Raw genomic sequence first — 14,166 nt, 5'->3', positions numbered from 1 at the left:
TACGCCGTAGGGTTACGGCGTATCCTACGGCGTATCCTACGCGGCGACGCGCAACGTACAATGCCTGTCGCCTTGGTGTAACGCGGAACCATAAATCAGCCTTTATTCCCGCCCTCTTCCCGACTCTTCAGGAACCATCTGTATAATCGTACACTCCCAGCTGTCACCTTCACAAGTAAAACCAGGCAAGATGTTAAGGTTAGAGTTATTCATATAACCTAATTAACATTCAAATATTAATTGATTATTAAAATGAATTTAATTTGAGTCTTAGAATTTCCACGGTAGGCTACGTTTATTTTTCCCATTGTACTTCCCAGAGTCTTTCACAGTAATACCCATCCAGGGTTTTCTTATTAATGTTGTTTATACTCGTCATAAACTATATTTGATAATCTTACAAATAATTAAATACCCTAATCTTTTACAATCAAGAACGTCCTGGTTATGTTAGAAGAGTCTAAATATCCGAGCTGCATTGAATGTAGCATAGGATCCAGTACGGAAATGTGTTTCGTAGTTCCGTGTTGCACATGTCGTGTTGGGTTAGATTAACTTCACAACTATAGCAATGCTGTAAAACAAGTATTGTTGTTTATCTGTATTAGTCACACCCAACAGCAAAACCCTTAGTAAGTACCGGACACGCAACTACCAAAACGAAGAGGAACAGAGTAGCTAGCTCATTCTCTTTATGGTGAGTAGTGAAATACTTTTCTAATAACAAGGGAAACGTCAAAAGACCCAAATTATCTTAAGTATCAGCTTGTATTATCATACTTTGTATTCTTTCTTCCAGAGCTGATGTGCTTCTCCGATAAGGTCACGGCGAACAGGAAGTACTTTACCTGAAAATTAGCACATCTGGATGTGAATAGATCATCTAAGTACGTATCACTATTGGAAACACGCATTTTACATGTCCTTTAGTAAAGTGTAGGCTAGGGATGGGCGGTATGGACAAAAAAATGTATCACGATAATTTCTGGCATTTATCCCGATAACGATAAAAATGACGATTAAAAAAAATACCAATTCAACTCCACCTTTTTAACTATAAATCCATCACCACATTCAGTCTTTGGAGCCCCCAAAACACTGCTGTAAAAGAATACTAAATTTCTGTACGTTGTGCGTGGATTTAACACAGAACCATAAATCAGCTTTACACAAAAACGTCATCAACTGGAATTTATCGTTTTTACCGCGAGATGACAAATTCTTATCGTGGGGAATTTTTTTGACGGTTTATCGTGAACGGTAAAATATCGCCCATTCCTAGTGTAGGCACATACCTTTTTAAATCACCTCCAGCAACTTGTAGCAAAATGTTACCGTTTCTCCCATGCATTTTTGATTCAATTGTCTCTGAGTGCAGCCGGTTTGTCCACATGTGAATCATGAATTGTAACGTTTGCAGGTCATGGCTCAAAGGGAGCTGAAGGAAGCTTTTATCAGTAATCTCACCGGGACCAGTCTGGGAGAGGTGGCCCTGGGATCATTCCTCACCCCAGTATGCCTCATCATCAGAGGGCTCATCTTGATGATACACTATCAGGCCAAAGGGACTCTGCCGCTGCCGCTTCCACTGATTTCTCATCTGTTTCTTGATCTCTTTCTGCTCATTTTCCCCCTTGTCCTGTCATGTACCGTGCTGAGCAGCATTCTTCACCTAGTCATAATTACCTTATATATTATTTCAACGTGTCTATTTTGGTGTATTTATCGTAGCAGCAGTCATTCGCCTGCTCAGCACCTACAGAAGACTGTCAGCACTTTCCTGCAGAGTCACGTCCAGTTCAACCAGATTCCCTTCGTGACTCTCTTCAGAGTATTTGTTAATGTGAAAACGACCATCAGCATTCTTGCCGTAGACTTTATTATCTTTCCAAGACGATATGCTAAAACAGAAACCTACGGGACAGGGGTTATGGACTTTGGAGTTGGAGCATTTGTCTTTGCAAATGCTCTTGTATGTCCAGAGGCCCGAGGGAAGGGGATCTCTGGATCCAAGATGCGTCACATTACAAAGCAGATCCAGTCTGTCTGGCCCCTGCTTGCTCTTGGCATGGCAAGGCTGCTGAGTGTTAAAATGACTGGTTATCACGAGCATGTGACAGAATACGGGGTCCACTGGAATTTCTTCTTCACACTTGCTATTGTCAGAGTTGTGGTGTCCATGCTCCTGGTGGTTCTACCTACTAGACATTTGTGGGTCTTTTCCCTCCTGATCAGTGGATTGTATCAGTTCATTCTGGAGACAACAGAGCTGAAGACTTTCATTATCCACAACAGCGACAGAGAAAAGGACTTTCTGCATGCTAACAAGGAGGGTATATTCTCCATAGCAGGTTATGTAGCCATCTATCTAGCGGGAGTTCAGATTGGACTCTATGTGATGCAACCAAGATCTCAAGTTCGAGAGTGGCTCAGGATGCTTTTTCACCTCTTACTGGGTAGTGTTGTGCTGTATGCTGCTTTGTGCACATGTCAGACCTTTGTAGAGCCAGTCTCTCGCCGATCAGCTAATTTGTCCTTTGTGCTCTGGATTGTCGCTCAGTCTATGTTTTTTATGTCCTGTCTTTGTGTGGCTGATATGATTTTGCTGTTCTCGAAACGAACATCTGGTTGTCCCTTTGTACCTACATCACTGAACGTGTATAAAAAAGACGCAGACTCCAACCCTGCTGATGAGAAAAAGAGAGGTGAAATTGAAAGTCTGTGCATCGTTCAAGCCATCAGCAGGAATCAGTTGTTGTTTTTTTTGCTTGCAAATGTTCTGACGGGATTGACCAACGCTGTTGTGGACACACTGACTTGTAGTAGTTCATTTTCAGTGTTTGTTTTGCTCCTCTACATGTTCATGAATTGCTTTGTAATATATGTTTTGCATGTTTGTGGAATCACATTAAAATTCTGGTGAATTTGCATATGTATGATGCTTTCAATTTCTGTTTAGTTTTATGTAAATTTCATTTGAAGATTTTATTATTTTATGATGTACTTGTGTTTTTTTTATGTGTTATTAAATAATGAATACAAATCTCTGGTGAAACTGTCCCTTAATAAGTGTGTTGATGGAGTATAAGTATAAGCTGAAAAAGACTGCAGAATACCTTCCAATTTTGAAAGTAAGTATGCATATTGTGGCTTTTACCAACTGCACTAATAGCTGGTCACAATCTGAAGTCACCAAGGTTGCCTGTTTCTTCCTGTTTCTTCAAAAGAGTTTCAGCAGTACATGTTGACACGTTCATCTCTGTGACATCTTTGACTGGGAGATAACTTTAAAATGCAGTATCATCACCTTATATATCTTGTTCTTGTGACCAGTCTCGCCACGCTGCACGACTGGTGTCATGAAGCTTCCTACACAACAGTTTTTGCTTCAGTTAATTATTGTGTTTCAACTTACATCTGAACTCGATGACCTATAGCACCTCTTTTTGAAACAATTCTTACTTTACAGCATTTATTAACACGTCTAAGACATTTCCACAGCACTATACATAAATCAATTAACTACAACAACTACAAAGGAAAAAATAAAGCAATTAGTCTACTGAAACGTAAATTATTGGGTATTATGGTGATTTACCTTTCTGTGTGGATGTCTGCTATATGCTTGCTGACATCAGCTGGCCATAGTGTCTGTGTCTGTCCTTTCTCTGTTAGTCATTCTTTCTGTCTGATCTCTCTTTTCCTGCTCTGCCCAGTCTAGCCTCTGACAGGAGGGTCCCCCCTCATGAGCCAGGTCCTGCTCAGGGTTTCTTCCCTCCTAAAGGGGAGTTTTTCCTTGCTGCTGTTTATGTTATGTTTATGTAATAGCTCAGGGTTCATGTTCTGGGTCTCTGGAAAGCGCCTAGAGACAACTTCTGTTGTAATTGACGCTAATATAAATAAAATTGATTTGAATTGAATTGAATTTACCAATGGACCGGACAGACTGTCCGGAAGAAGGCTCAGCAGGCTCAGGTTGTACATCCTGTGTCAGCTCAGGAAGTTTAACCTGCCAAAGCAGCTGTTGACCACCTTCTACTCTGCCAACAGTCTGTTCTCTGCACGTCCATCACTGTCTGGTTCGGATCGGCCACCAAACTTGACAGGCACAGACTGCAACGGATAATTAGGTCTGCAGAGAGGATAATTGGGACTAACCTCCCATTTATCCAGGACCTGTACCGGTCCAGGACCAGGAAAGGAGTAACATCTCTGCAGACCCCTCACACCAGGACACAGTCTGTTTGAACTCCTCCCCTCTGGACGGCGCTACAGAGCTCTGTACGCTAAAACCTCCAGACTCAGAGACAGTTTCTTCCCCCAGTGTTGCTCTGATGAACTCTCATCACTCATAGAGTCTCAGAGTAATCAACCACAGTTCAATAATAATAATAATAATAATAATAATAATAACCACAATCATATGCTGTAACAAATGCACCTTTTAACAATCTGTTTATTAAGTTTTTACATAAGAAAACAGCTATTCTCCTTACAATACAGTCATAAACTCAACATAATTACAGAATAAATACCAACAATAAATCAAATACACAAATAATACTTAAGCTAAAATAAGTAAATAATACCAAAGACAGAAAAAAGAAAGAAAGAAAAAGAAAGAAAGAAAAAGAAAAGAAAAAAAAGAGGGCCCAATATTACATTGTTCAGTTCAAGTTTCACTGACATAGGTCAAAAGAGGGGTCCAGGTCTTGTCAAATGAGATGCCCTTAGGCATCAGGGACAGTCTAATTTTTTCCAATTTCATAAAATACAGCACCTCCTTCACCCAGTTTGTATGGGTAGGGGGAGCAGGGGATTTCCAGTTTCGTAAGATCAGCTTCTTGGCCAAAAGGGTTGTGAATGAAATCAAGTCCTTTTTATCCGGTAATGCACCTTTCATTAACCATGTCTACCTCATACTGCTGCACCTTTCACTTTTAAATTGTATATATGTTAATAAGAGCCATTTGTTTATTTAAATTCCCTGTCTGGTTTGTATGGAGGATTTTTTGTGCCAAAATTAAATAAATATATTCATCATTAATTAATTAAAATGGGAATGAAATATATCATTAATTAATTAAATGCAGTTTTACATTTCATGATTATCACGCAACAAGAAATCATTAATTAAATGTGTCATTAATTAATTAAATGCTGAAACAATAAATATATATTTTTACTTAAAATGAATTGTATTTTAATTAATTAATGACATATTTAATTCTAATTTTAATTAATTAATGACACATTTAATTAATTAATGATATCTTTCATTCCCAATTTAATTAATTAATTATGTATTTATTTATTTAATTTTGGCACAAAAAATCCTCCATACTGACTTGGCCAATAAACTTGATTCTGATTGTGGAGCATGTGCGCCCCCTGGAGGCCACCTGTAGTAGCGCAGGCCATGACGTGTGAGGTTAAAGGTCAAACCAGTGATGAAGCTTCCGCCGCCGTAGCAGCCAAACTCTCCGGCACTTGTTTGTTTTTTTCCTTTAAGGGGAACTTTCAAACACGGGTAAGTCAACGCAGTAGTTAATTAAATCAAGTGTCCATTTACTTTCTTATGTTATATCGTTGTGTGTATAAATAGCTGAAAGTATTGAGTAAAGTCGGTGTCGCTACTCGCACAGTTAAACTTTATATTAGCTCAGATTAGCTCGCTGCGCTAGCAGCGCGCTAATGCACAGGTTGGGCGACACATACAGACTATAATCATACTCACGCAAACTTGTCATGATGGAAAAACCTCCGATTATCTGCAGTCGGGGAAGAATATTGCGACTTAATTGCGTTGATTTTCTCCATTGTAGTGGCTAGTTAAATCAGCTAGCGGGCTGACTGGAAATGGATTAAAAAGTCTGTGTTTTCTGGTTTATTGTTGGAGATGCTCATAAACGCAACCAAACCTGCATGTCTAACTTTCATTAGTGTAATAAATGCATTTGAGAGGAGGTTTAATCGGTGAAATAAAGCAACACTTCCTCATCCAGGTTCTCGCTTCCTCCTTTGTTTTGCTACGTAGCAGGATAAATCTGGGTCAATGTGTCTGTAAGTTACTGTTTCAGGCGCTGCAACATCAGAGTTTAAGGTTGGGGGATATTTTATTACACGTTTCAATGTCAGACGGACATGGTGGTGATATTAGCCCTCAATGACCTGCAATAAATGAGCATTAGCTCGTCGTGGCTCGTGTTGGGTGTGATGAGTGTCTCTGTTTGTGATGCAGGTTCAGCTGGCAGGAGTCATGGCACGCCTGGTAGCCGTCTGCAGAGAAGGAGATGAGGATTATCCATATCTGGCACGACAGATTCCTCTGTATATTGATGACACCCTCACGGTGAGTCTGTATAATTTATAACAACCTCAAGACTCAGACAGTTTCTTCCCCCAGTGTTGCTCTGATGAATCTCATCACTCATAGTCTCAGAGTAATCAATCACTGTGCAATAATAATAACTACAATCATATACTGTAACAATGCACCTTTCAATAACCATGTCTACTAGGAATGGGCGATATTTTACCGTTCACGATATACCGTGAAAAAATTTCCTCACGGTAAGAATTTGTCATCTCGCGGTAAAAACGATAAATTCCCGTTGATGACGTTTTTGTGCAAAACCTGATTTATGGTTCTGCGTTAAATCCACGCACAACGTACGTGAAGGAAGGAAGGAAGGAAGGAAGGAAGGAAGGAAGGAAGGAAGGAAGGAAGGAAGATGGAGGAAGGAAGGAAGGAAGGAAGATGGAGGAAGGAAGGAAGATGGAGGAAGGAAGGAAAGAAGATGGAGGAAGGAAGGAAAGAGAGGAAGGAAGGAAGGAAGGAAGGAAGGAAGGAAGGAAGGGAGGAGGAGGAGGAGGAGGGGGAGGAGGGAAGGAAGGAAAGAGGATGGAGGATGGAGGAAGGAAGGAAGGAAGGAAGGAAGGAAGGAAGGAAAGAAAGAGGATGGAGGAAGGAAGATGGAGGAAGGAAGGAAGGAAGGATAAATTCCCGTTGATGAGGTTTTTGTGTAACAAACATGGCGGATCTGAGAGCGAGATAGATTTATAGTTAAAAAGGTGGAGTTGAATTTGTATTTTTTTTATCCTAATTTTTATCGTTATCGGGATAAATGCCTGAAATGATCGTGATACATTTTTTAGTCCATACCGCCCATCCCTAATGTCTACCTCATACTGCTGCACCTTTCACTTAAAAAAAAAAAAAAGTATGTATGTTGAGAGCTGTTATTTGCCTATTTACTGTACGGTGAGTGAAAATAGCCGAGTCAAATTCCCTTGTTTGTCTTTTTTGACCTGCCTTCTGATAAGGAGAGTTGAAGATCACAGCTGTGATACGCTTGCTGGTGGGATGTTGGCACTCTTGTTACTTGGCAGTGGTGTGAAAATTAACAAGGACATAATCTTCATGTGGTCCTGCCACACATACAATGTGACATTCTTCTAATTTCACATTTTAATAAACCCTATTTGGAGTAGTGTCTGGGGAATAAAATGTCTGTCTGGTTGCAGCTGTAATTTAAAAAGGCTGTTAACAAAATACTTTCTAGGGTTTAAAAAGGCCCAATTTAAGTGGGGACAATTTACCATTTTACTTCAGATCAAGTACAGCTCAGGATTTTAATATTTTGCATTTAATAGTTGTAATTTTTTTCACCTTTTTGTTATCAGATGGTGATGGAATTTTCTGACAATGTAATGGATGTTGAAAGCCGTGAAACTAACACTTCTCACTGGAAACAGTTTTGTGAGGTGAGGAGTTTTAATTTTATACACAATCACTTCAAAGTTGCCTTATTGTAGATTGTTCTTGTATGTAGGACAAAAACACTTTGTGACACAAGTGTATATAACACCTTTGCCCTCAGTATCACTCAAAGCTGAAGAAGCAGGACTTGAATGTCGCCTTGATGGTGACATCCAGAGAGGTGTTTGGTGCATTATCTCAGCTGGTGCCGTGTGTAGGCTGCAGAAGAAGTGTGGAACGCCTCTTCTCACATTTAGTGGAATCAGGAAACCCAGCTCTGGAGCCCCTCACAGTGAAACCTACAGGCATGCTCACTGTCACCAAGTCCTGTTTTGCAGACGTGAAGAAGCTTTACACCCTCTTTTATGTTCACGGGTAAGAGAAAAATATTTTTCTTTTTTTTATTGGAAAAATCAACTAAACAGTGTCATTATATTCATGACAGCTGGGAATGGCTGTTTCTACTAGGAAAAATAGCGTGGAAGACACAACACAGTAAAATGGTATATTAAAGATCCTAAGACCTGGCGTACACATGTGGACATCATACGTTGTGTTGTCTGTATCATAACATTTTATTTCTTAATGGGAGCCAAAGCAAAAGAAAAAAAATGCACCTGGTCTTAGAAGGTTAACACATTTTTTCAAAACTTAAGTGTATACAGTGGTGATACTTGGAACTAAAATCTTTAGTTCAATTACAAGGATGATATTGGTGAACTCAGATTACAGTAAATCTTGACATTCATAAGACTAAGGCTGGCTACACACTAAAAGTTTGTAAGCTAATTTGGAGCATGAATTTACCCTGTAAGCTTTTCTGGGTGTATGGCTTGAAAAGAAGCTTGTTGAAAACAATTATTTGACCAAATACTCTATGTATGCAGTGTCAATAATATTATATTACTGCTCCCAATAGAGTTTAAGCTGCACCAAGGATTATATTATTAAGAACCTGTTTGAGATTGACATTATGTGTCTTGTCTCATGTTATTAAATTTACCATTTAAATGTTGAAAAAAAAAAAAAAATCATCCAGTGTGTAGCCAGCCTAACAGCATCATGCTTCCATATTACTATATATATATATATATATATATATATATATATATATATATATATATATATATGATGTGTTTGTGATGAGAAATAACTTCATTTTCATTTTATCCAGGTCAAAGTTGAATGACATGATTGATGCCATTCCAAAAAGTAAAAAGAACAAACGCTGTCAGTTACATTCGCTTGACACGCACAAACCTAAACCTTTGGGGTGAGTAATTTGCCTGTTTTTATCTTTCTTTTTTCCCTTTTCCATCCTGTTATTGTTTGTTGGTGAGTGAGTGTGTGTTTATTTTCCCTTTTTTGTTTTTATTATAAAGGTTGTTATCTCGCTTAGAGGTTGGGTTTGAAAAGTGGAGTAAAAACGTCCTTGTAATCAGGAAATGTGTTAAGTGATGGAGTGCATAAAATGAATACAAACACCATTTATCAAACTAAACTGCGTTTCAATTTCTTGTTTTGCCTGTTTGTTATTTTTGCTGAGGGCGTTGTTATACATATGTCGAAGCCTACACGTCAGGGAGTGTCCTGATTGTAAAGTTTGCTCATACCACTCTTAACGTCATACTGATATGCAGTTGTCATAAAAGATGACTGAGACCAAAGGTACTCTGGGTGGTTTTGACCCAGAGTGAGGACTGGGCACTGCGAGAGCAAGACACTTCCTAGAAATAATCAAAGATTCCTTTGAATGAAACTGCTGTTGTAACATAAAAACCTAATTTTGTGCTGCTTGAAGATACAAACAGAAAATACAGAAGCCTGACCATTGAAAATTAATATAATTGAAAACAACTGTATGGGATGAGTCTCTTTAAAGAGTTAAATCTGGTCTTGGTTCTGACAGAAGTCACACTAAATACCTTCTAAAGTCATTTTGTTCTGCACATTTTGTCGGTTTATTTTATGTACAAACTGTTTCATCTAGAGGTTGGCTGATATGTTTTTTTTTCTGTGCTGAATATGAAAAAATAGCCAGTTATCAGTTAACCAGTCTGGCTCTAATATCCATGTGTGGGAGTTGATATCTGATCATTGTGTTTTATTTTTTTATCTGAATACAGAGACTAAAGAATAGATATAGATGGCTTTAAAAAATGTTCATAAAACAACAAAACTAAGGCAATTTTCTTGCTTGTGTGTTACAGTGGAAGCTGGATGGATGTGTGGGAACTGATGTCTCAAGAGTGCAGGGATGAGGTGGTCCTCATTGACAGTGCCTGTCTCCTTGAGACACTGGAGACATACTTGCGTAAACACAGGTAAGCTGTGAACATATGTGACTTTTGATTCCCAGAGTACCTGGTTTTCCTCCACTGCATAGAGGGTTTTAAAGTAAACGTGTTGATTAACTTCAAACTTTTTGTTAACAGGTTTTGCACGGACTGCAAGAGTAAGGTGCTCAGGGCATATAATATCTTAGTTGGGGAGGTGGATTCCAGTAAAGAGAAGGGCTACTGCGCTGCTCTGTATGAGGGACTATGCTGCTGCCCCCACGAACGCCACATTCACGTATGCTGTGAAACAGACTTCATCGCTCATTTACTTGGAAGAGCAGAGCCAGAATTCGCAGGAGGCTATGAGTAAGTCTCATTTCAGAGTGACTGGTGCTTGTACATTTTCTGTATTACTTTGGTTCTACCAGTGTGTTAAGAACTGATTTAATTGTAGTTTTCTCTCATTTTTTATTTTATTTTACCAATTTAAAGACGTAGAGAGAGACATGCAAAGACAATTGACGTTGCACAAGAGGAGGTCCTGACATGTCTGGGTATCCACCTCTATGAGCGGCTGCACAGAATCTGGCAGAAACTTCGAGCTGAAGAGCAGACCTGGCAGATATTGTTTCATTTGGGAGTTGATGCACTACGGAAAACTTTTGAGGTATATTCTCCTAAATTTTAATTTGAGCAGAAAACCATTATAGGTTTTTAGTTCTAAAGCATTTATATGTCCCCAGATGGAGGTGGAGAAGATGCAGGGAATCAGCCGTCTGGAGCAGTTGGTCGAGGAGCTGTCAGAGGAGGAGAGGGCCAAAGAGATGAAGCTGGAGAAAAAGAGACAAAAGCGAAAAAATCGACGCAAAAACAAGTGTGGCTTTGATGTATCCGAACAAGAGGCAGAAGAAAAGGAAAAAATCCTGGATGAGGTAATCCTGCACTGAGGGTGAAAGTTTGAGACACTTGGCCAAACTTGCATGTGAGGAACTTCTTGTTCTTTTGCAGATGTACAAGTCGTCCTGATGTTTCAGCATTGTCCTTTTGATGTGTTGCAGGGTTCATTTGAATCTGTTGAGGACAGCTGTAAGGCCTGTGGCAGCCACGATGAAGAGGAGGAAGAGGCTGGCTGTGAAGGGACTGTTGACAGCACAAGGAGTACATCCTGTAGTTGTCCAAACATCAACAAGCAAGGTAAAAATGCACACACACACCAAATAAAATCAATCAAGCTTGAGTATAAAACACGAATGAGAAGCTTTGAAATAGATATGTTCTTATCTGTTTCTCCAGATTTGTCCCCCAACAGCAATGGAAGTGACTGTGGCTACTCCTCAAGCATGGAAGGCAGTGAAATGGCATCACCAGAAGGCTCTGATGTTGCCTGCTCCGAGGGAATATGCAACCATGACGAAGCAGGTCAGGCAAAACAAAAACAAATAAATACATTAAAAAAATTAATCATTTTACAAACACACTATGTATTATCTCACACAGTCTTTTATTCTTATATTTATTCATTTGTTCTCGTCTGAAGGCGATGACCAAACTGTTCATCACTGTCCTGAAGATAAGGAGGAAGATGGAACGGACAGTTTTGTAGACTGCTGGCCACACTCCGAAGAGTACACTCACTGCAAGAGTAAAAAGAAGAAGAGGAAGGAGAAATGTTTTAGCAGTGATCAGGTGATGGGAAAAGCAAGGAGTTTGGTACTCTACATGAAGAACAATGTATTCAAAATAACACGTGTATATTTTTACAGGGGCAAAAAGGTGAAAGTTGTATGTCAGACGGGAACACGACGGGCCACAATTTGACACCAGTGCATTCTTGTAGAACCAAAGAATTATTTTCTTCCTTATGCGGTGAAAAATTGGCCAGTATTGCACTCCGGCTGCCGTGGACAGGACATCATCAGAAGAACCTCGGCCCTCATGTGAGGCCCGCAGAGGCCAATACAAGCCTTGTGGAACTGCTGGTAAGTTAGGACTCTGAAGTTCTTGAATAGAAGATTTTCATAGCCAGCAATTTAACACTGCTACTATACTAAGAGAGGAAAACTAATAACAAAAACAGTTCATGGTACTTTCTATGTAGCTTTCCAAGCGCAAACATCAGGCATTGAGAATTTTTTTTTTTTTTTTTTATATATAGGGGAAAATGAGGGCTTTTGGCTTTTTCTATAAATAATTTTGACTTGATCTACATTTTTGACACAGGGTGATTCAGAAGGGACTTCTGATGAGGAGAGTTGTCTGACACAAGATGAAATCCAGGCATTTTTAGAAAGAAATAAGTCCTTCTACAACAATCGCCACCAGTACCGACAGCTGCTGAAAGAGAAATTCACCAACTACTGCCGTGCCACTGAGCGGAGTAAGCCAGTCTGCAGAAAGTGGTTTACCACAACCAGTGTCAACTAACTGCATAAGTAATGACATCTTCCCATGGGGGGGAAACCAATTAAACACTCATGACCATTTCTGCAGCATTGTTTATAAATGATACATTTCAGGATTACCTCTTTTGGTGTCTTGTGCGGTCATTTCTCCTTCAAAGTAAATGTGATTCTTACTTTTTTCCTTGTCAAGCATCTCTCTTATGCAGCTCTCCATTTCCTTTCTTGACCATTTTCATACCTGTAGTTCTATTTGACCAAGCCGTTTGTCTGCTGTAGGGTTTTTGGGTGAGAGCACCGTGGAATCAAAAATCAAGCTTTGCAATCTATATTAGGGAAGAATTTTAGGAGTCTTATATTATGTTTCTTTGGTATGATTTTTTTTTTTTTTTTTTTTTTTTTTTTCTTCTCTCTCTCTCTTTTCTTTATTTTCCCATTGGTGACAGTGTAGTGCTAAAGGTTGTACCATTTAAATGTGTACAGAAATTCTAAATATAAAGATTTTACAGAGAATAAAACATCCATTTGTATTAAGGTTTTGGGTGTGATAAGAGCGCAATATGGAGAAAAACATTACTAAATAAAGAATATTTATTAATATGCATTACAAGTGTTTTTATTTCCCAATTCTTGAAGACTCCAGTATTATTCTAAGAATACATGAATTCTAGTCACTCATTAAATAATCATCCATCATGGACAATGTCTCCCAGCCCCTTCATGAGACTGTCAGAGCCCTGCAGAGCTCCATCAGCGACCGGCTTCGATGCGTCACTGGGAGGCATCGCAGGACCTTCCTCCCCGCTGCCATCAGACTCCACAACCAGGCTGGATCACAGTAGCAAACGGACAATAATAACAAGATCAGAATCAGGTTTATTGGCCAAGATGGAATTTGACTTGGTTATTTTAGTAGATGTGCAATATCTCCCTACCTCATACACATCCTACCTGCTTTTTTTGCAGTTTTTTTTTTCCTCGTACTGCACTATTTTTATTCCACTATATAAACTGTTTATATTTTGTAATTATATAATTTTAACTTTTTCCTCCTTTTGCTGCACGTGTGCGTTGTGTGTACTGCTGCTGCACAAAGCAAATTTCCCCACAGGGATGAATAAAGGACAATCTAATCTCATTACTCCAGCACTTTAGAACCAACTTGTACATTTTTTCCTTTAATATTATTTGCTCTTTTCTATTGCACAAATCACCACAACAAATTCCTTGTGTGTGTTAAACTACTTGGCAATAAACTTCTTTCTGATTCTAATCTAATATATAGCTGAGATAATATGGTGTGATAAGAGTGCAATATGGAAAAAAAACAACTAAAGAATATTTATTAATATGCATTACAAATGTATTTTTATTTCCCAATTCTTGAAGACTCCAGTATTATTGTTTGAATACATGAATGGTAGTCACTCATTAAAAAATATATAGCTGAGATAATATGCAGGCTTTTAATTGTACCTAAAATAACTGCTCACCCTCCAGACCTCCTCTTTCAACCTCCGTTCTGCATCCAAAAACAATAGGGACGATCGGGCCTTTTCCTCTGCAGCTCCGAGGCTGAACGCCCTTCCCCACCATCTGAGGCCCCACAGCCTGCAGAGGCTTTTAAACGTGACCTGAAAACTCACCTTTTTAAGAAAGCTCATAGCTAAATATATCTTATATACAGGGGTGGAAAGTAACAAATTACATTTACTCACGTTACTGT

The 14,166-nt window shown here is 39.1% G+C and overlaps 2 protein-coding genes across 3 annotated transcripts; both read left to right on the top strand.

Moving 5' to 3' along the window:
* The first annotated feature begins 493 nt into the window (after positions 1-493).
* On the top strand, positions 494-3,010 carry pigw (phosphatidylinositol glycan anchor biosynthesis, class W). Its single transcript, XM_061740963.1, has 3 exons — positions 494-697; positions 800-887; positions 1,421-3,010. Exon 3 carries the CDS (start codon positions 1,424-1,426, stop codon positions 2,921-2,923), a length of 1,500 nt encoding a protein of 499 aa, XP_061596947.1. The 5' UTR covers positions 494-697; positions 800-887; positions 1,421-1,423; the 3' UTR covers positions 2,924-3,010.
* Positions 3,011-5,451: 2,441 nt separating this feature from the next.
* Positions 5,452-13,390, top strand: ggnbp2 (gametogenetin binding protein 2). 2 transcript variants are annotated; one of them, XM_061740112.1, is made up of 14 exons: positions 5,452-5,530; positions 6,242-6,352; positions 7,687-7,767; positions 7,884-8,137; positions 8,937-9,035; positions 9,973-10,086; positions 10,198-10,407; positions 10,534-10,708; positions 10,785-10,973; positions 11,100-11,235; positions 11,335-11,460; positions 11,579-11,727; positions 11,805-12,020; positions 12,262-13,064. In XM_061740112.1, exons 2-14 carry the CDS (start codon positions 6,260-6,262, stop codon positions 12,463-12,465), a joined length of 2,046 nt encoding a protein of 681 aa, XP_061596096.1. In that variant the 5' UTR covers positions 5,452-5,530; positions 6,242-6,259; the 3' UTR covers positions 12,466-13,064. The 2 variants fall into 2 exon arrangements, with proteins under 2 accessions (XP_061596096.1, XP_061596095.1); XM_061740111.1 differs by having other exon boundaries at positions 11,100-11,460; positions 12,262-13,390.
* The last annotated feature ends 776 nt before the right edge of the window (positions 13,391-14,166 follow it).

Source organism: Cololabis saira, chromosome 14 (genome assembly GCF_033807715.1).
Source record: "Cololabis saira isolate AMF1-May2022 chromosome 14, fColSai1.1, whole genome shotgun sequence".
In the NCBI taxonomy this organism is placed as follows: domain Eukaryota; kingdom Metazoa; phylum Chordata; class Actinopteri; order Beloniformes; family Belonidae; genus Cololabis; species Cololabis saira.
This window is presented reverse-complemented; position numbering and strand designations above follow the sequence as displayed.